Genomic DNA, 24,962 nt, shown 5'->3' on the forward strand with positions numbered 1-24,962 from the left:
CTTAGCTTATGGGGAATAATGATGTGAATGCCATCCACATCATGGCTTCACAAACTAAGAGCCAATTTATACGTTAGATTTTGAAGATAATTCACACATGACCTTTTTAGGTTAAGAGGAACATGTTTGGGAAAGTATTAGACACAAGGGCGTATTAGCAAAGAGCCAGGATTGGCTATAGTTCTCTCTGACATACTTGGTTGCCAGCCCAGGTTTTCTGTCAAATAATGTGTGGCAGAGGTGCTAAGTTGCGCCTAACATGGGGGGGGGGGAGGCACGCAATACAGGTGCACTGGGCTTCTCAAAGGGTTGCACACACACACACACACACACACACACACACACACACACACACACCTACCTTACCTGGCTGCATAACATATGGAGCTAAGACATAACTAAACCTTATCTATCTATAAGAAATGTAAATACAAACCATCAGCAGTAGCAACCATATTGAGCATGTACAAGTCATGGTAGATACATTTGTCTATAGGTCACTGTAGGTTGTACCCACTTCAGACTGCAGGTGGGAATTCACTTGATGAAATGCCCAGAGAGAGAGAGAAAACCCTCTGCACAGAAAACTAGCTATCAAGGACAGAAGGCAGCAGAACCACATGCTCATAGTCCCTGAAATGCTAATTGCTAGAAGAAAGATGTATTAAAATAAGCCTACACAACTTGTCCCAAAAAGCTGTTCTGAGATTTATTTTAAAATACTGTATAGTGAGAAATAAAATATACAAGAGAAGCCAACTGTGCGGATAAAATTCAATAAAAATGCTTTAAAGGGGATAAAAGAAGGGGGAAACAAAAGAAAAGTCAATTGCACCATTTGACATCCAGAAGCTTTTTCACATCTTCACTGGAAACGTTTTAATGTCCATTTGTTTTGCTTCTTTTTTAAAAGAGGGAGGGGTAAAAGTTAACTGCTTACCTGGATGAGAGAAAGATCCTCACTATGTAGCCTGAAGAGGTAGTTTCTAAAAGAGGGAAAGGAGAAATGGCATCAGTTAGGCAGGTGAACCAGGAGACCATGGCTCTTGGATATTCTTGATTTAGAAGCTTAAAAGCCTTTGTCACAGTAAACCTGGATTTACCACTGACAGTGCACTTGACAAATAGCTGCAGCCGCCCCTGGCTCTTCAATAAGGAGTAAACCTATATAATGTATCTGTTAACTACACATTGTGTTTAGCTTAGCAGAACCAGGAGTTTGGAAGATTTCCTACTGAAATCAAACAAGCCCCTGCAATTTTGGAAATCTACTGCCTGCTGAAAACATTTCTATTTTGCAAAGAAGTGTTGGCCACTTGTTCTGTATTTCATTATTTTATAGTTTTATGATGTTTCATGATTTTATTGTACACTGCCATGGTATTTTTCAATGAGTTGTCAATTTAGAAATATTCTGACAGAGAAATAAAACGTTTCAAAACTTGTTTGTCTTGTTAGGTGTTTCTAAGTGTACACTGAAGCTTGTCAAAAGCAGAGAAATGTTTGATAATTTTACTGTAGGCATCTTACCTTAAGCAACTTAGGATGAGATCTACATTTTCTTTCTTAGTTTCTCTAAAGTTTACTCCCACTGACATTTTGAGTGACTAGGAGGAGGAGATACAAATATCTGTGTGTCTGTTATATATCAAATATTTAACTCTATAGACTCTTGACATGTGGAGCATAGACAGAGAGGAAGTCCCAGAGCCCAGGGTTGTATTCAAGTAGCACTAAGTAGGAATGACCTAGGCTTGTACAATGTGACTCTCCTCCCCTACACCTTCCCCTTCAGGAGCAGTTTTGGGGACAGTGGGGGGTGCAGGGAGAGAAGGGGAAGGGAAGGGGAAGGGAAGGGGGAGTCCCATTGCACAAGCAGAAGTCACTCTGTGCAATTATTTGGTTGAATACTGCAAAGGTCCTTTAAGGACCTTCCTTCTTTTCTTTCTTAATCTACAGGAGCTCATCTTTTCATACATTTTACATGAATATTTCTGTAGACTTTCCTGCAGCAAGCACAAAAATAAAATATTCCTCTAGACAGCAACTAGATTTTCAGGAGCTTGATAAAGATGGGGTGAAAGTTGTTGGAGAAGCTTCCTCTCTCCAAAGTGGACTGTCAGTGACTATCGGCTCAACCCCACATATCTTGTTTCTGAGTTGGCCAGATAATAGCCCTCAGAGAAGGGCAGTTTGGCCTATGGGCCTTCAGCTGCTTATCCCTAATTTATGCAGAATAGAAACCCAGTTTTAGGAATTGCAAGGCTGAAGGTTTTTTTCAGTTGACAGCCTCTCTCAGATTGCCTTCCTGTAGCAGCAGTGCATCTGCTGTTTTCTATTTGAGAAAAATGAAGAGCCGGCCAGGAAGAAACAACCTTCCTTTCCTACAGTAGCTCATTGTCAAAAACTTCTTTGAAATTTTCACCCTCACTACTGTGGTCTCCATTAATAAAACTCCTATTTCTCTCTCACACACACATTTTCTCTGACAGCATCAAATCCGCAATGTGTAAAGACAGGACATCTCTAGTGCAGCCATGAAGACCTTCTTATACAGGCATCCATATTCCAGTGGCACTTTGGATCTCCCATTTCCAACTCTCACTCGCTCTTGGTTACAAACTTTAATGAAACATCATAAAAATAAATGTACTGTTGTGGCTGCTGGCTAACCATTATTTTTGTTAGGTGGTTGCTGGGTAACAGCCCAAGATAATCTGTTAGTTTCATTAATTAACATGAATATCAGAAGGTGGTCTTTGATGCAGTCCAGTCATATAGATATTTATAAAATCTGTAATAGGAGTTAGGGAGGTTTTTTCTGACTTTGAAAACAATTCAAATTCAGGTTTGGCCATCATCTTGAACAACTGTGGCAATGATTAATGAGAGGAATAACCTAAAAAATTCCTTCACCTTTTGATGAGCAGCTGTTCCACTGTTTGAAGCCATAAGGTTTTAGAAACAAAAAACCAAAGCAACCTGCTTCAGCCCAGATCTGAAAAACCATATTTTTCTTTTCTGCAGAACCTAACCACCACCACCTGCACAGATCTCTTTTGGTTGTTTTTACAGCCAGGGCACGGGTGGTAGAGCTATATCAAAGGCAAACCAGGAGAGTACAAGCTGGGTAGGATTCATGGAGTATCAGGGCAGAGCAGGCGGAAAAATCAGCAAGCAGGTTCATGGCACATTCCAGGAGTTCCAAGTGAGAGCTTTTCAGCAGCCTGCTAACATTCTCTTCCTACTTCCTTCTAGAGGGGCTGATAGGAGCATAGCTGTCAACTTTTCCCTTTCCTTGCGAGGAATCCTATTTGGAATAAGGGAATTTCCCTTTAAAAAAGGGAAACGTTGACAGCTATGGGTAGGAAGCTCAAATGAACTGGCATTGAAAGGCAGGACTGGGCTAAGGAGCAATGTTCACCAATTTGATCAGAACTGAATTTTAACAAACGTAAGAAAGAACTTTCATCCATGCACACTGCAGGTGGTGACATGACATGTTTTATTTAAGTTGCATTGCTTCATCAAAACAAAAACAACACTTTGGGGGTTAGCTGTTTAAATTTTTTGGGCAACTAATAAAACAAACCACCAGTCATCATCTAAGCCACTTCCTTAAAGCAGTATTATTATAGCTCAGTCTGACCCCAGAAACCCAGGACAGTCAACATCTGTAGATAGCTGGAATCAAAAGCAGGATAATAAAAAGGGCAAAAATATTGCATGCTTAGGGCCACAACAGTTGTCTCCCAAATTAGAATCATAGAATCATAGATCATAGAGTTGGAAGAGACCACAAGGCCCATCGAGTCCAACCCCCTGCCAAGCAGGAAACACCATCAGAGCACTCCTGACATATGGTTGTCAAGCCTCTGCTTAAAGACCTCCAAAGAAGGAGACTCCACCACACTCCTTGGCAGCAAATTCCACTGTCAAATAGCTCTTACTGTCAGGAAGTTCTTCCTAATGTTTAGGTGGAATCTTCTTTCTTGTAGTTTGGATCCATTGCTCCGTGTCCGCTTCTCTGGAGCAGCAGAAAACAACCTTTCTCCCTCCTCTATGTGACATCCTTTTATATATTTGAACATGGCTATCATATCACCCCTTAACCTCCTCTTCTCCAGGCTAGACATGCCCAGCTCCCTTAGCCGTTCTTCATAAGGCATCGTTTCCAGGCCTTTGACCATTTTGGTTGCCCTCCTCTGGACACGTTCCAGTTTGTCAGTGTCCTTCTTGAACTGTGGTGCCCAGAACTGGACACAGTACTCCAGGTGAGGTCTGACCAGAGCAGAATACAGTGGCACTATTACTTCCCTTGATCTAGATGCTATACTCCTATTGATGCAGCCCAGAATTGCATTGGCTAACCTGCTGGGCAAGTTTAAGCATGTCTGACTCTTAACTGTTTGCAAGATTTGTTCGTTGGGCTGATTTGAAATTAGTAAAAGTCTAGGCTCATAGCAGTGTCAAGATGCACTCTACTGCTAAAAAAATCCACTCTTGACAGAAATACAAAGAGCAGTAACAGACAGTGCTTTAACCTGTTGTGAGTCAGCTTCACAATTTGCATGAAAGGGAGAAACACCCACAAATCAAATGCTAATTCAGCCACTCCCTCCCTTACTGTGACAGTCTAACCAGAACTGTATAATATGATTCTCTTGGCTGCATCGCTGAGCTTCAAGTCCTAAACACTGCAAGGACTGCAGAATCTAGTTTTCTTAGAAAAGTGGTTACCAAATATCACAGCTAATTTTGAAGTCCATAGCTTGTTGGCATGTTACATGGATATAAATGATGTATTTTAATCAAATATGCATTCAAACAAGAAAAGTAACCATCTGATAAGAGAGAATTTTTAGAAAGCATTGTCTCACCTTGCTCCAACAACAAGTTCTTTTTGTCTTGGATCAAATGTTATCTGAGAGAAGTCGACAGCATTTTCTGCTCTGAATATATGTAACCAAGGAGCAATCTCTATACAAACATAAATTTGATAAATACATAAAATCAGATTATTAGCATTAAAAATATTTAGCATTTACATAGATTTTTCAATGCTATCAAGGAACTCTGCCTATCTTATTTCATGAATCCTTACAACAGCCTTGTAAGCTGCTGTTTCTTTAGCCCTGACCTTGGCATAGTGCTAGCCTAAAGCAGTCCTCTTGATAGAGAGGTTTCCAGGCACAGACTCATGTGCTTCTTTCTGTCTATTTCTCCTCAGAAGAACTGGAGGTGGTTTCAAGATTCACACGTTTCCTGGTTTTGCATGAACCTGGTCCCCTTACACAGCTACCTGTAAAAGCAACTTCAAGCTATGGTTGTCAACTGTATGGTTTAGGGTGGATTTATGCTTCATGTAGGTGCACATGCATCGTGAAAATGTGGTGTCATGGTTAAGGTTATCAGACGTCCCCGTTTCCCGGGGATAGTTCCCAGATTTACAAATCTGTCCCCAGACAAAATCCATCCCCAGATTTCATTTAATGTCCCTGGATTTATATTTTAAGTGTTGCAGATTTATTAGTGGGGAATGAATGTTGCGTGATTGGTTCAACGGCACAAGACACATCATATGGGGACTTCTGGCAAGGCAAAATGGTGGGCACCATGGCAACAAGCAGCTCCAGAAGCCAGCCAGAGTCAACTGTGCTACCGCTGCTGCCGCCACTGCCAAGCGGGAACTGGGGACGCCGGGCGCATCAACTGGGGGAGCCACTAACACACCCCCCCCCGCGACCCAAATCAAGCGGGGCGCAAGAGCGCCCGGCCAACTGTCCAGAGGCGCTCCGGGGCCAGGAAAACCATGGAGCCGACGCAGGGAGAAGGGGGAAAGGAGAAGGAGGAGGAAGAGAGATAAAGAGGAAGGAGAAAGAAGAGGGGAGCCCTGACCTTGCCGCGCCACCGCCGCTGCTGAGGAAGAGAGGTAGGAGAGAGCACCGGGAGGGCAAGGGCGCATGACCAAGCCCAGACCCAACCCGAGAGAGCAGGCAGGGGCCCCGAGGAAGGCCATGCAACAGAGGAGAAATATTACATTTTTTATAATGTTAACGAAGAAGAAGCCATTTGCGTTCATGTAAATGCAATACAGTCCAGAGTTAACACAGATTGGTGTTCCTGCTTTCCTTCAGTTGCCCAAGGCAATATTTGCTTCTGTCGTTCTTATTATGTGTTTTGTATTCCAACTGAAGTTGAAAAGTGTCCCCGGATTCACTGGGAAAAAATCTGGTAACCTTAGTCATGGTTCTCACACACCCTTTCGGCTATTCAATGAGAATGCAAGGAACTGGGTTTTCATTTTTTAAATGGAAAGGCCAACCATGTAACAATCAGAGGAGAGAATAAGAACAGACAAAACCCCCTGTAATTTAGCAAGAGGACATGGTTTGTAAAATTACAGTGAGCAGGTTTTGGAGGGGTGTAAACAATAAAAACAACACTAGTATAGATGAAACAGAAGTTGCAGCTGAAGACTGTGACCAGTCAAGACATTCAATAAATTTAGATGAAAGAGAGGGGAAGATAGCAAAAATGAAAGGATCAATGAAAACAGGGAATATTAGAGTTTGCTTACAGTTAAAAGGCACCCAAACAGACAAAAAGAGAAAAGGTTAAAATATAAGAGGAGAGCAGCAGGGTCAACTGACACCAAAAAATCAATAGGATTCAGACCATAGGAAGAGCCCTGCTAGATCTGACCGGGCACATGCTGCCTGTTCTTCGCTTCTCACTGTGGCCAGTCCCTGGAATGCCTCAAGAGAACAAGGAATGAGCTGACCATTGCTTTTAAGAAAGGAAAGAGGAGGAGACATCAATGGAAGGTAAGTGGTGGGGGTGATAAGGGATAAGGGAGGCAAGAAGATGAGACACATGAAGAAGATGATGAAGAAGAAGAAACAAGAGATGAGTCAAGAGTGTGGTGGACATCATTGCTACCTTCCTGCACCCAGCTACATTCCTAGGTTATTCAACTGAGTTTTTTCTGTTTTGCTTTGCTTTCTTTGCTGGGCCTGCTGTTTTTTTCTGTCTTTCATGAAACTAAAAACAAATATTTTTTTAAAAAAGCAAGAAAGGAAGGAAGGAAACTTTATGCATAAAATAGTCAGCAGACAGTGGGAGAAAATTACATGGAAGAAGAAGGGCTGGGAAAGGAGATGAGGATTAATGGGGGGGGCGGGAATACAAGAAAGAGGAAAGGATTGATGAAGGAGGGGGGAAAGAGTGAAAGAAAAAAATGCAGATGAGGGAAACGCAGAGATTAAAAATGAAGAAAAAGCAAATGAGAACGAGGTTTCTGCCAAAGATGCTCAAAGCTGCAAGAGATCACAATGGGTGAGGCAGTCATGAGCAGAACCTTGAACTGTGCTCTGCAGGATGCATTTATTCAGTGCATTGACAAAATAGTTAAGACACCCCCCCCCCCAGGAGATGAGCTGGTGATGCTCTGCCCCAGCTGAAGCTTCTAAGCAATCTTTGAGGCATGTGGTACTTGAAGAGTATGTGGACACAATCGTCTCAATCTGCTGTTTCCCCCTCTAATTTTCTTGTGGCATCCATTTATATTCCACTCCTGCTTTATCTGTTATTGTTCTTATTGTGTTTTTTGGTTGTTTTTAAAATAAAGCTGGAAATTGAGCGCGGATGTTCTGTAACGCCAAGAAACTGAAGTGAAGTGAAGTGGAAAGCTAATGCTTGGCACTTAGAGGATATGCCAACCCCCTTCCAATATAACAGAATGTTCTGCAACTACAACATGAAGAGTCTAATTTATCATCTTCGTTAAGTCTATGTGCTCAATCAAAAATTCTGTTTCAAATGGGCAATGAAACAAGACACACACAACCGCATTTCAAGCTACTCTCCCTTTCCATATGTCACCAGGGCAATTCCAGGAGGCTTGTAAAAGTTTTGCTACATTTGTTCTGCCTTCTGTTGCCGGAGATGCTCATTCAATTAATCTTCATTTATGACAGACTGCAATCAGCCCATTTGTTGTGGACTTCATAAGGATCGGATGCCTGAGAGAATCTTTTCCCCCAAAAGGCCTTCTGTTTCTGCAAACTAGGATAATGCAAGTTGATTTACAGCTCAAAGAGGAGTCTAACAGGGCTTCCTCAAGGTAAGTGTGCACAAGATTGTAGCCTGTCCGGTTTAAAGGGAGATGATGGAATGATATCAAACTCTGAATGAAAACTTCAAATTATAAATTCAAGGTGACTAAATGGGAAATCATTCTTTTAGGATTCTGGCCACAGCCCCTGATCCTGTGTTGGAAGCTGCACCGGAGGTTGTTCTGGTCCAAAGAGTAGCTTTGGGAGAAAGATATGGGAAGATGCTGTAGGGAGGAAGAGCCAAAACAGGTCCTGGTGCATGCAGAAGCAGCCTTGCAGTTCTCCAGATCCTAGCCAGAACCTGCCCTTCAGAAAATATTGTTCTTGTGCTGAATTTCAGATGGCACAATCAGTGGCTCCATTGTTCTTCCACAAACCCTTTTTTAACCCTTGCCTGGCCTGTGCCCTCCACTGAATTTTACAGAGCTGATTTCAGCAACTTTAATTGCCAAGTAAGTAAATGAATCTATTTCAGCAGATCGTCATTACAGTTGCAGCAAGCAAGGGAACTCAGCTGTGTGTAGCAGTTACTTGCATCAGATTGTTGTGGTTTAATTCCTTGGGGTGTATGCTAGTTATGCAAAAAAAAAATAAAAAATAAAAAAATACTGCAAGAAGAAATTGGTGCATTATTTATTTGTTCGCCCTGATGACTTCCTATCATCCCACTGAGTAATCACTGTTTACTTTTAACAGCATCTGTGCTGGTTAGTCCCCTCATTCATACATTCTAGTATGCCCCTTCTCCCATCTGTAGCACCATTGCTAACTTTCGTAGCTGCTCAAATTGCCAATACGTTCACTGCTGGTACCCTGAAAGAACACTGGCAATTATGGCAGTCCCTGTGGAGAAAAGGAGGCTGATTAGCAGCAAAACCCACAAAGACATCTTTAAGTCTGGTCATTAAGCAGTCGTACGTCTGATCAGAATCAATCAGAAAGAAGAACAAGGAGTCTCAAGTACAAAGAATAAGGCCTCACACCTGAAAGCAGCTTACAACCACAAGTAAACACCACCTTTATGTTTATGCAATGTTCTTTCTCTAGCTCTCTTTCATCAGGATTTAAAAGAGGTTATGGAATCATTTTCAGCTCCCTGCAAATGGTGGGAAAGCAAAAAGCAATATGGTTGTCATGAGGAGCAGTAGCTGAGTGGGCTGATGAATGCCAGCATTATTCTCCCTTGGTTTTGCCCTATTTTTGCTTCCCTGAGCCCCTGCCTCATCCTACTCTCTGTCCCTTAGGATCTGTCTGCTTCCCCATGTTCCTCTGGCACTATCACTTAGTTGCATTTCCAGAAAGCAGTTGTGCTGTTTCTTGCTTTCATAGCCCTGCCTTAAACCTCAACATTTGGCTTCTAAGTCTGTTAAGTATGGCAGTCTGCCCCAGCATGAAGTGGGCTGGTTGCTAGGCATGCAAATAGGTGTGAAACGGGCGGGGGGGGGGGTGAGGATCAGAGTAATGGCTGCTGATGTCACAAAGTAAAAGTGCTATTCCCATATGCAATCCCTTTTTTTAAAAAGTCCTTTGACATCTCAAATGAAAGCTTGCTAGTTTCTCACATACAAGTCTATCATCTTCTGCTTCCTCCTAAATTTCAAATGGTCTTGGGTCTTTCCTGACCACACCAGCAAAGAGGTTCAGGAAGAAAAAGCAGTTAGGTTCATAAAGGTGTGAAATGCTATGAGTGTGTGTCATTTTCTTGGCCTAACAGAACGTCAGTGATTTCTGGCTACTGCTAAACTTAAATAGAACTATCATAATTAAACACAGTAATTTTGAAAATGTAATAGTAGTGTTTCCTTTTTATAGCATTATGGGTTAAATTCAGATGTAGTACTCCAAAATTTCCACTCTCTGTTGACTCCCCTTCTTTGTGGAGTAAAAACAGGCTGTAGCTTGGCCTATGAATATATATTTGCATAACTTTTCTTGCAATATCTTTGGGGAGAAGCAGCTTCAGGACAAACAGATAGAGCTTTCTTTCCTGGTGCAGCAAAGCTCTGGTGCTTGGCTGTCAAAACCTGCTGGCATTTGGTCTTTTGCCTTCATTGCTCATTCCATAGGTGCCCCCTTTCCACCCAACTGAGCAAGAGGGCTGCAGAACGACAGGTAAGATTCAACGTAAGGGAGTGAAAAGTGATGCTTACTGAAGCAAAGAGTCCTAACTCCACATATATACTAAAGTCAAAATTGGCTATAGCTCCACAGGAGATGGAGGTCTTGGGATCATATACAGATACAGATATAGGCGCAGGCACACGTGCACACGCACACCACACCAGGAAATAATGAAATCATTCAATTCAAACCCGGAAATGGTGAGAGAGAAATGGAGAGTTCTTGTGGCTCGTGAGGAGACCCTCCCTGGAGCCCGAAGAGGATGTCAGTTTTGCCTGACCTTGTTCATCTGAACTTACCCTCTGCTGGTTTGACCTTGCCTCACCGGAACCTAACCCATGCTTGACATGGCTCTGCTTCTTGGGTTTGGAAAGGATGCTAGCAGTATGTGATCTAGAGTCCCTGGGCTCTGTGCTTGGGATAGGTCTCCCTTTGGCTAGAACCCCATCTGCTAGCTGGGGCTACTGCCCCGGACAAAACAACAGCAGCCTTTTAACAATGCTGGCTTGAGAGATAATGACTGTTCTTGGGAAAATAGTGCGCCAAACATTTTGTGGACTCACAGCAGTCGTTCCCCCCCCCCCCTTGGTGAGCATTTATGAACTAGCCCACTGATTCAAAGGAGTGAAAATTAAAATGCAGGTCAATTATGAGCAGAGATTTCCAACCAATCTGTTGCAATCTCAGATTTTCTTAATACAGACAGAGGTCTATAAGGAAACTAGCCAAAGAACAACAAATCAGTGCCAATTTTGCTATTCTTTGCCAATGTGGTATAGTGGTTAAGAGCGGTAGACTAGTAATCTGCTAAACTGGGTTCGCATCTCCGCTCCTCCACCTGCAGCTGCTGGGTGACCTTGGGCTTGTCACACTTCTCTGAAGTCTCTCAGCCCCACTCACCTCACAGAGTGTTTGTTGTGGGGGAGGAAGGGAAAGGAGAATGCTAGCTGCTTTGAGACTCCTGAAGGGGTGTGAAATGCGGGGTATCAAGTCCAAACTCTTCTTCTTCTCTTCTTCTTTATTTGGAAATCGCCTTCTCAATCACTTACCTTCACTTGTAACAACAGGATGCTCCACCCGCTGGCACTGGGAATCCTCTGTGGACACTGTTCCGAAGTATATCATCCCCAGACCTGTGACCAGTATCACCATCCAAATGCCATCCTGCACGTTAGCCATGTTTTCCTGTGCACCGGTCACATCTCTCTTAGCCGGGAACTCTTCTTGTCTTCAGATGCGAAAAGGCCCTAGAGAATGTCACAACATAATTACAACTAAACCAACAATGGCCAATCTTCGGTGACAGTTGACTCTTGAGATGTTGGCCCAAGGACCCAAAGTGTCTTTGCCACTTGACTCAACCTCTTCTTTTTTTTTTTTTATAATAATTTTTATTAATTTTCCACACAAATAATAAACAGCAATGTAACACAATATAACTTCATACTCATCGGTTCATAACCTTTTTTCTTTGACTTCCCCATACCTCCCCATCCCTGCATCCTTGTTTGATAATTCTTTAGCAACCCTTAAGTCCATTATCTTAATTCCTTTTCGTAAATATTTCTTAAGTTTTTTTTTGTTTACTGCTGCAATTCTTTACTTCTTACCCCCTGACATCTTAACATTCCTCAATTTTACAATTATTTTTAAGATATATTTTGAAATTCTTCCAGTCCTCTTCCACTGTCTCTTTCCCCTGGTCCCGGATTCTGCCCGTCATCTCGGCCAGTCCCATAAAATCGATCACCTTTGTTTGCCATTCTTCCAGAGTAGGTAATTCTTGCGTCTTCCAATACTTTGCCAGTAGAATTCTTGCTGCTGTAGTGGCATACATAAAGAAAGTCCTATCCTTTCTTCACACCACTTGGCCCACCATACCCAAAAGGAAAGCCTCTGGTTTCTTAGGAAAAGTCCACTTAAGGACCTTCTTAATTTCGTTATAGATCATTTCCCAGAAAGCTTTAACCTTTGGGCAGGTCCACCAAAGGTGGTAGAAAGTGCCTTCAGTCTCATTACATTTCCAACACTTATTATTAGGCAAATGATAAATCTTTGCTAGCTTGACTGGGGTCATGTACCACCGGTAGATCATTTTCATAATATTTTCTTTTAAAGCATTACATGCAGTAAATTTGATACCGGTGGTCCATAATTGTTCCCAGTCAGCAAACATGATATCATGACCTATATCTTGTGCCCATTTGATCATAGCTGATTTCACCGTTTCATCCTGTGTATTCCATTTTAACAGCAAGTTATACATTCTTGATAAATTCTTAGTATTGGGTTCCAACAATTCTGTTTCTAATTTTGACTTCTCTTTCTGAAATCCTATTTTCCTGTCCTGTTTAAACGTCTCATTTATCTGATAGTAATGCAACCAATCTCGAACCTTAGGTTTTAGTTTCTCATAACTCTGAAGTTTCACCCTTTCACCATCGTATTCTATGATCTCATGATATTTTGGCCATTTAGAATCCATATTAAGCTTTTTTACTTCCCTAGCTTCCATTGGTGACACCCACCTAGGGGTTTTACTTTCCAACAAGTCTTTGTATCTAATCCAAACGTTATACAATGCTTTCCTTACAATATGGTTTTTAAAACTTTTATACACCTTTACCTTGTCATACCATAAATATGCATGCCAACCAAAACTATTGTCATACCCTTCCAGATCCAAAATGTCAGTATTCTCAAGAAGTAGCCAGTGTTTCAACCAGCAGAAGGCTGCTGATTCATAATAAAGTCTTAAGTCCGGCAGGGCAAACCCCCCTCTATCCTTTGCATCAGTTAAAATCTTAAATTTAATTCTGGGCTTTTTGCCCTGCCAGACAAATTTTGATATATCTTTCTGCCACTTCTTGAAACAGTCCATCTTGTCCACAATCTGCAACGTCTGGAATAAAAACAGCATTCTAGGCAATACATTCATCTTAATAGTAGCGATTCGGCCTAACAAGGAAAGTTTCAGCCTTGACCATATTTCCAGATCCTTTTTAACTTCTGACCAACATTTTTCATAATTATCCTTAAATAAGTTCACATTCTTGGATGTTAAGTTTACCCCCAGGTATTTTACCCTTTTTGTAATTTCCAAACCTGTTTCTTTCTGAAAACTCTCTCTTTCTTCCATTGTTAAATTTTTTTCCAACACTTTCGTTTTTTGTCTATTCAATTTAAAACCTGCTACTCGACCAAATGTTTCAATTAGTTCTAATACTCTTTTAGTACTAGTGTCTGGCTGTTGCAAAGTCAATACTAGGTCATCTGCAAATGCTCTTAATTTATAATGTCTAACTCCGACCTGAACTCCTTTAACCAACTGGTCCTTTCTAATCATGTTTAACAAAACCTCCAGGACCGATATAAAAAGCAAAGGGGATATTGGGCAGCCCTGTCGTGTACCTTTTTCTATAGGTATTTCTTCTGTTACCACGTTATTTACAATTAATTTGGCCTTTTGTTGAGAGTATATTGCACCTATACCGTTTTCAAAACCTTGTCCTACCCCCATCCCTTGGAGATTCTTTTTCATAAAAGTCCAACAAATGTTGTCAAAGGCTTTCTCCGCGTCCACAAAAATCAAAACTGCTTTCCTATTAATGTCAACGTCCAGCAGCTCCAAAATGTCTATAATGTTCCTCACATTGTCTGACATATGTCTACCTGGGAGAAAGCCTGTTTGGTCCTTATGAATCTCTTCTGCCAACACTCTTTTCAATCTTTTTGCCAAAATGTCTGCAAAAATTTTGTAATCCACATTGAGTAAAGATATAGGGCGGTAGTTTTTAACCTGGTTCTTCTCAGTCTCTGTTTTCGGTATAAGTGAGATGAAAGCCTCTTTCCACGATTCAGGTGCCTTTTTCCCCTTCAAAATTTCATTGCAAACTTCCTTCAATGGTTGTATCAGCCATTCTTTCAGCATTTTGTAGTATTTGGCCGTCAGGCCATCTGGTCCTGGTGATTTTCCCAATTTCATATTTTGAATGGCACCCTCTATTTCTTGTTCTGTTATTTCCTCGTTTAAGTTCCTTTTACTTTGTTCTGAGATTTTTGGTAAACCGTATTTTCTGATGAATTCTTCTATTTCTTGCTCGTTGGTTGGCCCTTGTGCATACAATTTCTTAAAAAAGCTTTGAAAACAATTGTTGATCTCGTTGGGTTTGTGGATAGTCTTTCCATCCATTTCTAAACTTGTTACCGTATTCATTTTCTGCCTTTTTTTCAATTGCCATGACAGAAGTTTCCCACATTTATCCGCTGATTCAAAAGTTTTTTGTCTCATTTGCTTTATCTTCCATTCTATTTGTTGGTTCATGAGTTCCATGTATTGCATCTGATGAAACTTTATTTCTCTCAAAATCTCATGGGACTTTGGTTTGGACCTCAACTTCTTCTCTCCTTCTTTTATTTTTTCTAAAATTTTTTCCTTCTTTTCATTTTGTTGCTTCCTCTTAATAGAATTTTGTTGAATTAGGAAACCTCGCATCACGGCTTTGCTTGCGTCCCAAATTATTCTTTTTTCCACATCTGTTTTCCTGTTGATCTCAAAGTAATCTTTTAATGTTTTAAGGGCCTTCTTATGGATCTCTTCATCCTTGAATAGGGTGTCATTCATTCTCCATCTAAAGGAACCAGTTGTTGTTAGTTTCATCTCCATCTTGACCGCGTTATGGTCGGAGCACGTTTTTGGGCAGATTTCTACTTTTTTTGTTCTTGACGCCAGACTACTAGAAATCCAAATTTGGTCTATTCTTGTCCATGTCATTTTTGCTTCTGAGAAGAAAGTTCCCTCTCTCTCTAAAGGATTCTTTGTTCTCCAAATGTCAATCAAGTCCATTGTTTCAGTCATTTCAAAAAAGATCCTTGGTAGTCTCCCTTCTTTCGAGATCACTTGTCTCTGTGCTTTATCCATGTTTGTTGAGACAACTCCATTCATATCTCCCATCATTAGGATTTTATAATCTAAAAAGTCAACTAATGTCTCATGCAACTTCCTAAAAAATTCAGCCTTCCCTTCATTTGGGGCATAAACTCCCACAATTAATATCTTTTCTCCTTGAATTTGTATTTCAATTGCCAGGTATCTTCCTTGTTCATCTTTAAATATTAATTTTGGAGCCAACTTTTCCTTTGCATAGATCACCACACCTCTTTTCTTTACTTTGTCTGATGAGATGAATTCTTGACCGAGTCTCTTATTTATTAGTAATTTCCTGTGTATCCTGGCAATATGGGTTTCTTGCAAACATATTATGTCTAATTGTTCTTTCTTCAAAATGTGAAAAACCTGTCTTCTTTTCCGAGGAAGGTTCAAACCATTACAGTTCCAACTAAGGAGTTGCAGAGACATTTTGTATTTAGGTAGCTGTTCCTCCAACTGCTCCAAGCTTCTGCTCTTCCTCCGATGGTGGTAGTGAAAGTCCAAATGACAAATTTGCTATATCGGGTGGTTCCCTCTCCTCCACGGTTCCTTTCTGCAGATCCTCCAGGTACTTCTCCAGAAATAGTTCTTTGTCCTGAATTGTTTTTATTTTAATCTTCCTTCCATTGAAGTTAAAGGACAATCCTTGTGGAAACTCCCATCTGAATGGTATAGTGTTTTTCTTCAGCAGGTCTACTAAACTCTTGTAATATGTTCTCACCTCTAAAATGTATTTAGGAATGTCCTTAAAAATCTGTATCTGGCAATTTTGGATCACCAATGCCTTTTGATAATGCAAATTCAATATTCTATCTCTTTCTTCTTTTGATCTCAGTGTAATTAGGCAGTCCCTTGGTTTTTTGTCCTGCCTTCTACCCAGTCGAAAGGCTGATATTATCTCAAGTTCCTCATCTTCCTCCCATTCCTCCTGCCAAAAAGTTATGATGTTCTCTGTGAGAAATTTCACAAGGTTGTCCCCTTCCCCTTCAGGCACCAATCTAAATTTTAAATTCTTCTCTTTACGTTGAAGTTCCAGTAAGGAGAGGGCTGCATCATGCTCATTCACTTTTTTAATAATAGGCCCAAATTTTTCCCTTGTCTCTTCAGCCGTTATTTTTGCACTTTCTGCAATCTTTCGTGTTTCTGAACTTTCCTGAATTAATCTATTTATAGAATCTGTGTTCGATGCAACACTAGCCGTATTCACATCCAACCTTGTTGTCAACTCTGTTAATTTTTTAGAATTCTCTGTCGAAAGTTTTGTCAATGCTTCCAGGGATTGATTTATTTTAAGTAGAGCCTGAGTCATAGGATCCATAGAAGCTGGTGTTTTTTCCTGCACAGCTGCAGTTCCTGATATAGAGGCCCTTTTCTTGTGAGATTGTTTTGCTTTCTGCCTTGTTACTATCTCTTCTGTAGGGGCACTCATATCCTCAAGGTCGTTTTCACAGAGTTGATTCCCAAGTGGAAAATCCCACTGTTACTTTTTCAAGTGCAACAGTTTCAGATAGAGCCCTCTAGAGGGAGCATTCAATTGTATCCAAATGGCAAAGATAGAAGAAAACAAAGAAGCAAGGGAGTATAACAGTAGCCAAAAGTTTCCAATGTCCAAATTGTAATGTCTCTATTTTTCTATGTGGCCAAAATGCAGCAAAGTACATCTAAGGTCCGATAACTTTTTTGCAAACAAGTCCCCACTTCTCAAAGTTTGACAGTCCACGTCCCGGTGTCTTGTTTGGGCAGCCCGACCCCAGGGGATTTGGCAATGGAAGGTCTTAATTTTCCATTAATTTTCCAGCAGGTTAACAACGTTCCAATCCCTTCCCCCCTTCTCCTGCCAATCTGGGGGGAGGTTTTAAGTCCGATGTCAGTTTGACAGCTTAAAAAAATTAGAAAGGTTCCCTTTAAGTGCAGCTTGATTTTCGTTGCTTTATTCCTTCTGCAGTTCCGGGGAGGCAGACTTCCTTAATTTTTGCCTTTCCCGTTTTCAGCCAATTTTTTTTTTTTTTTTTAAAGTCCCGTTACTTTTCCAATCTTACTCACGGGTGTTGTGGTCAAATTCCAATTGCAGGAAGGAATCGGCGCTCTCCGCTCATGGCGACGCGGCTTCACTCCGCTAGCTGGGTGACGACTCTCAGCACCGCGCTTACCCCGATGCCGCTCAGAAGCCTTTAAAAAGGCTCCCTCACAGTACCGGGGGGCGCAAAGGGTGCCCACCGAATCTCCTTTGTTCACAGGCTCCGCGCCTGTGATTTTAGGGGTCCCCCGCTTGCCGTAGCGGGTAAGACCCGAACTAACGGAGCAGTCCTGCCTCGGAGCTCGAGGCTCGGACCGCCATTAAGCGCTGGCGCCGACCGGAAGTCACCTTGACTCAACCTCTTCAAGGGTGATCACCTGACACCTCCAAGTGTTAAGTGGTCCCTAATTTAGGATACTCAAAGGCAGGACAACAATTTATCTTCCCCTCTTACAGGAACTAATTATTCTTATTTAAAGAGATTTATAGTCTGCTTTTTTAGGAGGAAGTCCTCCCAAAAGTGGTTTACTACATGCGTAAAATACAAATCCAACTCATAAAATGTTCTTAAAATATACTATCAACAGTGACAGCAGAATCAAACACAACAAAGTAGCAACAATAAAACTTAGCCATGACCCAATAAGCAGCCACTATTTATGACCTTGTGGAGAAGAAATCAGCATAAGGCCCACTTTAAAAATGTGAGGGATGGGGCATGCCTGATCTCTGTAGAATGACCGCTCTCCCCATCAACCGGAGGGCGCCCTTTGTGTGGCCATGCGCAGCACCCCCAATCCTTTGAGACTCCCGGCAGAACGCTCCTGCTCCACCTCCCCACATCACAGCCATTGAGGTTCCCGCCAAACCTCAGGTCAGAATGAACCCATTTTGACGGGCGGAGGCAGAGCCAGGAGAGCGGACCAAGAAGGGGTAGCCATCACTCCTTTGCATATGAAGGGGGGTGGAGCCTACTTGGGAGCCCCCAGTCAGCTCCAGAGCTTCACCCGCCCTACTCTCCCTTTGTTTATGCTCTTTATTTCAGGTTAATCTCTTTACAGGTATGCGGGCGCTGCTATGGTAGCAAAATGTCACAACTTTGGTGGTCACAACTTTAGGCCTTGGGTGGAATCCTTTAGTCTATCTTCCCTAAGTGTGTGGTGTGTGTGTGTGTGTGTGTGTAGCGGTGACACATGCCTCCACCCCCCACAGTGGTGATCCCACGGTTCCCTGTTAAAGGGGCTGTGTTGATTGGAGTCACTGGCCATATACTGAAAGGTTGTCAGTGCACTCCCCTGTGTTGTGGTGAAATGGGGGTGGGCTCTCTGCTTAAATCCCCAGACAGATCTGTTAACCCTGATGTGCCCCAGATCCCCAGCTGGGGACTGGGAGCGATAAACGCCCAATGCCAAGGTCTAAGCTAGCTCTCAGAGTATGGGCTGGAAACATGGGTGCAGTCCTTTAAGTAAACTGGTCCCAAACATATAAAAATGTAATTATATTAGTTAAGTTTCTATTTTCATCATGTAGCCTTAAGAGCACAGCGAATAATGCTGCCTGCAGTGGGAGAACCAGAAGAGGAAGGAAACATCCATGCAGCTTTTTTCTCCATGAAACAAGTTATGGAAGCAGCAGCAAAAAAAAGTGTTGCATTTATACAAGTATCACTCTTCTTTTAAAATAGTCTATAGAGGTCCTTCAGAATGCATGTGTTCCAGGGCAGTGCATCTCTGCTATGAATATTCTATGAATCCATGCTCAGAGTTTCCATGTGAGAGCTTTGTTTCATACATCTCTGTTATATATGTAGCAATGTTGTCATCCTTTTTATATAGATTGCCCAAGAGGAATATAAGAATAAATGAGACCTATTAGAGAATGCTGCTATTTGCACCAAGGCAAAGCTCCATTTTATCTCTTAGCAGGAAATGATTCAATGTACTTTTCGTTTATTTTTCTTTTTTGCTTAGCCACAAAAGCTTGCAGGGCAGCAGCTGAAGAAGGAGCAAAAAGGGTTTGAATCTCTTAGTTAAGATTATTTCCTGGTGTCCCCTTTAATTCCTCTTAAAAGAATAAAGGCACAAGAGTCTGAGTGAAGTAACAAAAGTAACAGCTTGCAGGGCAGCAGCTGAAGAAGGAGAAAAAAGGGTTTTCTCGTGTGTGTGTTTGTGTGTGTTTGTGTGTGTTTCTTTGTGGCTGATTAGCTGCTCTCCCTGTGCAAAGGTCAGAGGGGGCAGGGTTTCTGTTGAGGCAGGTGAGTAGCTGTGGGAGGAGCTTATCAGAGCTTGCAGGGCAGCGGCGCGCGCAGTTTGATCCATCTCTTAGATTTAGGGGAGCTAACACCCCAGAGGACAGGATCACACTTCAAAACGACCTTGACAGATTAGAGAACTGGGCCAAAACAAACAAGATGAATTTTAACAGGGAGAAATGTAAAGTATTGCACTTGGGCAAAAAAAATGAGAGGCACAAATACAAGATGGGTGACACCTGGCTTGAGAGCAGTACATGTGAAAAGGATCTAGGAGTCTTGGTTGACCACAAACTTGACATGAGCCAACAGTGTGACGCGGCAGCTAAAAAAGCCAATGCAATTCTGGGCTGCATCAATAGGAGTATAGCATCTAGATCAAGGGAAGTAATAGTGCCACTGTATTCTGCTCTGGTCAGACCTCACCTGGAATACTGTGTCCAGTTCTGGGCACCACAGTTCAAGAAGGACACTGACAAACTGGAACGTGTCCAGAGGAGGGCAACCAAAATGGTCAAAGGCCTGGAAACGATGCCTTATGAGGAACGGCTAAGGGAGCTGGGCATGTTTAGCCTGGAGAAGAGGAGGTTAAGGGGTGATATGATAGCCATGTTCAAATATATAAAAGGATGTCACATAGAGGAGGGAGAAAGGTTGTTTTCTGCTGCTCCAGAGAAGCGGACACGGAGCAATGGCTCCAAACTACAAGAAAGAAGATTCCACCTAAACATTAGGAAGAACTTCCTGACAGTAAGAGCTGTTTGACAGTGGAATTTGCTGCCCAGGAGTGTGGTGGAGTCTCCTTCTTTGGAGGTCTTTAAGCAGAGGCTTGACAACCATATGTCAGGAGTGCTCTGATGGTGTTTCCTGCTTGGCAGGGGGTTGGACTCGATGGCCCTTGTGGTCTCTTCCAACTCTATGATTCTATGATTCTATGAAAAGGTGGCAATTGTTATGACACTGGCTTTGGAGCAGCGTCCTGGGAACCCTGGAGTTGAGTGGAAGGCAAGCTCCTCCAAAAGACACAATCCCTTACAATGTGCAGGTGCACAAGGAACAATGGTGGGGGCCCCCTCACATGAGGTGGCATGCATCCCTGCTGCTTCCTAAAGGAGGCGCGCTGAGTGCCAGGACTGAGGTGCGGTGCCAGTGCAGTGCCAGGAGCAGTGGCTTGGCTCTGATGTTTGCTCCCATGCGTTGTCCCTTCTCCTGTCAGTAAGCGGCAGCAGTGCCTGCCACTGGGAATCCACGGCCAGTATTGTCCAAAGTGACTGGCAGCAGCTCTCCAGGCTTCATGGAAAGGGGCATTCACTGCCCTCCATGGAGGGGCCAAGAAATGACCCTGGACACAAAGCAGACACTCTACTGCCAAACTACAGTCTTGCTCAAGAAATATGAAAAATGACTCCGGAGCAAATCCCATTAAATTCAGTGGAACTGATGTGCTCAGGAATGAAGCCATACAACCTAATCCTAACCAAGACTTCCCACACCAGCCGACAAATATTTATTTATTTGTTTGTTTTTGTTTGTTTGATGGAGAACAATAAAGGCCATGCCAGAAACATACCATCTTTGTGGCAGCATCAAAGGCAAATACTTTGCTCCAAATATAAAGGACCGGTGTGTAAAGTTTCCTTCACACATTGTGGTTTGTTTTTAGGTTTACACTTTTGCACCTAAAACCTTGTCTAAATGAGATAAGCAGAGGCTTCAGGAATAATTTTCAGATTGCATCAGCTGTTCTGACAGCAGACAGACTAGATGATCACCTATAAACAAGCAATAGGAATGCATTTCATATACTGCCAAGGAGTTGGCTGACCTCTGAGGTCTTTTCCAACTCTATGATTCTGTGACTGAGTTAACTGTCAGCCTTCACTGGTATATATATCACCAAATGTCAGTGAGATTTGTTTTACCCTATACATATCAAACCTGCCTCCATCACCCAGCCCCAAAGAAAAAGCCTCTATCCCCATGGCTTCAATATTTCTGGGAATTTTGTATCTCTGCAAGACTATTCTCGGTTTGGCAATTATATAACATTCCAGCTTTACATGATACGGACACAACATTCACTGCACTGAACTGAAGATGACTTAACAGCCAGCAAGTTGTTTCACCCACACATCCAGGGTAGCCTCTGCTTGGAAATAAAAGGCTACTCAGACTGATAAACAGAAAAGGGAAATCCCATAAAGCAGCATGGAAAAAGTCACGAGGCAAATATTGCTTTCAACAAATGCTGATCACCAAACATAATTGTTTTATCAAGCAGCAGTCAAGGAAAGATTAATTGCTGTGGTCTTCCTAGAACTGATGTGCTAAACTCATAAAGTCTTCATTCCCCACCCCAAAAAGGTTAAATCAGATAAAATATATGGGCTGAGAGGTGGGGGGGAAGAAAGGGGAGAGGGAGAGGGAGAGGGAGAGGGAGAGGGAGAGGGAGAGGGAGAGGGAGAGGGAGGGAGGGAGGGAGAGAGAGAGAGAGAGAGAGAGAGAGAGAGAGAGAGAGAGAGGGAGGGAGAGAGAGCGCTAATAGCCTTGGAAAGCTATTTCCAAGATGTCAACTTATTCTTTAATTATGCACAATAGGTTGACAGCCTGAGGAAACATTATGAGTTGCCTGTGAGAGCCTTATGACGGAAAGTTTACTTCTGGGAAAACTCCACTGACTTCTTCCTAAGCCTTCCACAGGAAGTGCTCAAAAAGTGCAGGGCCATCTAAGAGAGACCAGTCCTCTCCCTGAATTACGACAACTCTCTTAATGTGAAGAACTGGCACCTGAGTTTATTTGCTTTCCTCTTTCCTCTTCATCCCTTTTTTTCCTTTTGTGTAACATATTTTATTTTATAAGCCTGAGAGCAGGGACCATTTTTGGGTTGGTTTTTTTTATCTGTAAGCTGCTCTGGGAGTCCTGTCTGCTGAAGAAGGAGATAAAATACTTTCAGTAATTTATGTGCGCAGAGAACTGCAATTTGACTGTCTCCGTTCCACCAAGTATTACATTAAAAACAGAAGGTCTGATGACACCGTTCCCGTGAGTCTGCCTTCCTCTGAATGCCACACCAGTCCCTGGGAATCATGTGTCCAGTTACAGTCTGGTTCTGCTTGCAGGCTCTCCATGTAAGAACCAGGTGCTGGAGCAGACAGGGCTCATCTTTTGCTATGTTCTCAAAGCAACCTTTGAGACCAGGTATTTGCTCTAGAGCAGCTAATAGGAACAGGAGTCCACAAATGCACCTGCCCAGCCACCAGTGGCAACCACAAGATGAATTCTGCCAATGGCTAATACTGAATGTCCACGCACAGACAACATACCCCTTCCAAAGGAGCTTCACCAAAATTTGGGGCAAAGTGGGGAAACGTGGAAAAGGTGTTAGAAATTAGCCAGGTGCCAGGCGTATTTTGCACACGCATCTCCTTTCCCAGGGCAGGAGCAATAAAACACAATACCAAAATGTGTGGATTTCTGAATAGGCAAGACTCCTGATAGCTCTGAGATATACACTGGAGAAGGGGAGCTCCAAAAGTTTGTTTTAGGGTGAAGAGACCATCAAATGCTTATTTTCTATTCAGTTATTTTATAAACCACTTAACAGACGGTATCTCTAAACATTGCATATATCCTCAGCATCTACATATTCAACCAAGAGTTTGGAACTGGAAACTGATTTCAGCCATGCTTTTGACTTCTGGGGGTTTTTACACCTCTGTGTCAGGCAGGGTTCAAATGGGACCCTCCAGGTCTCTCTCTCTGCCCAGGGCACACACCTTCCTCAACTGCTTTTGTGTGGCTGGAATGTATCAGAAAACTACAAAATAATGCCTCTTGCTTGCCAGGATGGAGAGACGGGCAAAGATTGTGTGGGGCTGGACTGCAGCCTAGTGCACAAATGAAAGAGCTGCACCTGTTGCTCTCCCCACTTTTGTCCATGGCTCCACCCACCGGGGGCATGCGGCCCCCAGGAAGTTTGCCCATGAATCCTGGCCAGTGGTTACTAAATATATAGGCTGTGGAAAAGTCAGCGAATTTCCCTCTTGCATTGGACAAACATGCACTACAGTTCCATGCACGTATGGCACCAAATAATTCCACCTCTGCTCCCCCCAGCCTCTACTATCTGTGCACATTTGGCGTCAAGATGGAGTGCAGTCATAGCAAGCAGGGCTGGCTCCCTCTAACCTCCACTCCCCATTTGTCTGTTTCCACTGTCTTTCCAGTTGATTTTGTACTCCTTCCAGCTGGAATTAATCCTACATATAAGACACGATTAGATAGTTTACAGTTTATGCTATGAAAACTGAATAGGGAATATGAGCAACCTCAGGCAAATCAGTCATTATCATCTATTAATCTGGAAGGCCACACAGAATGACTAAATCAATGAAGAGGCATTGAATGGTTATTTAACTCCTTCTATTCTCTTTAAGGTAGGGACGCAGGTGGCGTAGGGACGCAGGTGGCACTGTGGGTTAAAGCCTCAGCGCCTAGGGCTTGCCGATCGAAAGGTCGGCGGTTCGAATCCCTGCGGCGGGGTGTGCTCCCGCTGCTCGGTCCCAGCGCCTGCCAACCTAGCAGTTCGAAAGCACCTCCGGGTGCAAGTAGATAAATAGGGACCGCTTACCAGCGGGAAGGTAAACGGCGTTTCCGTGTGCGGCTCTGGCTCTGGCTCTGGCTCTGGCCAGAGCAGCGATGTCATGCTGGCCACGTGACCCGGAAGTGTCTCCGAACAGCGCTGGCCCCTGGCCTCTTAAGTGAGATGGGCGCACAACCCCAGAGTCTGTCAAGACTGGCCCGTACGGGCAGGGGTACCTTTACCTTTACCTTATTCTCTTTAAGAGCATTTCACCCTCTTCTGAGTATGAATCACCCCTCCTGGTCAACAATTAATCACGAGATCGGTAAAGAACATATTTGTAACCCTAATGTGCAGAAGAGGTTCACAAAACAAGAGGCACTCAAGCTTTGACTCGGGAAATTCGTTTCTAAAAAGCTTTCTCATTTATATTCTCTCTGTCTGCACTCCTCTCTGGATTATATTGATGGTAGATGGAGAGATGCAGTAGTTAGCAAAGCCTGACCACACAACCTTAATTAGTCATTCCTTATGCACAATTTCCCTAATCTCTTGAGAGACAGGTCAAAGTTATACTTCTAAAAATTTATAATCCACAAATTTGTGCACAGATTTTAACTCTGGCCACAACTGATAACTCACTGTAGAGCAGCCCCATTAAAATGGAAAATTCTGGAGGAAGTTGTGAATTCATCCTCTGCTGTTGCAAGCATTTGATGTATTGTTTTTATTCACAAAATCATTTGTTCTCCACCTTTCTGGTTCAAAATGAAGCACCAAAGGCCACTAAAGAATAAGATAAATGCACGAGAATTGAAAACACAAATGGCAGACCTGGCTTTTCATTGAGAGCAAAACCACATCTAATATAGGCGGCAGCCCTATTGCTGAAGCAAAAGTTTTCCTGACTGAAAGCATTTCAGCCTTGTTTAGAATGTGTGTT

General features: G+C 42.7%; 1 protein-coding gene across 5 annotated transcripts in view; it reads right to left on the reverse strand.

Annotated features, from left to right (window-relative positions):
- The window catches only part of SEMA5A (semaphorin 5A), a 149,731-nt gene that overhangs the window by 67,613 nt on the left and 57,156 nt on the right, over window positions 1–24,962 (reverse strand). For all 5 annotated transcript variants that reach the window (XM_079983485.1, XM_079983486.1, XM_079983489.1 and 2 more), the window contains exons 2-4: window positions 11,288–11,485; window positions 4,881–4,980; window positions 941–986 (exon numbers count right to left, since the gene is read on the reverse strand). In XM_079983485.1, the coding sequence (XP_079839611.1) occupies window positions 941–986; window positions 4,881–4,980; window positions 11,288–11,417 (276 nt within the window). In that variant the 5' untranslated portion in view covers window positions 11,418–11,485. The remainder of the gene's footprint in view (window positions 1–940; window positions 987–4,880; window positions 4,981–11,287; window positions 11,486–24,962) is intronic.

Source organism: Podarcis cretensis (genome assembly GCF_951804945.1).
Source record: "Podarcis cretensis genome assembly, chromosome: 7".
Taxonomy (NCBI): Eukaryota; Metazoa; Chordata; class Lepidosauria; order Squamata; family Lacertidae; genus Podarcis; species Podarcis cretensis.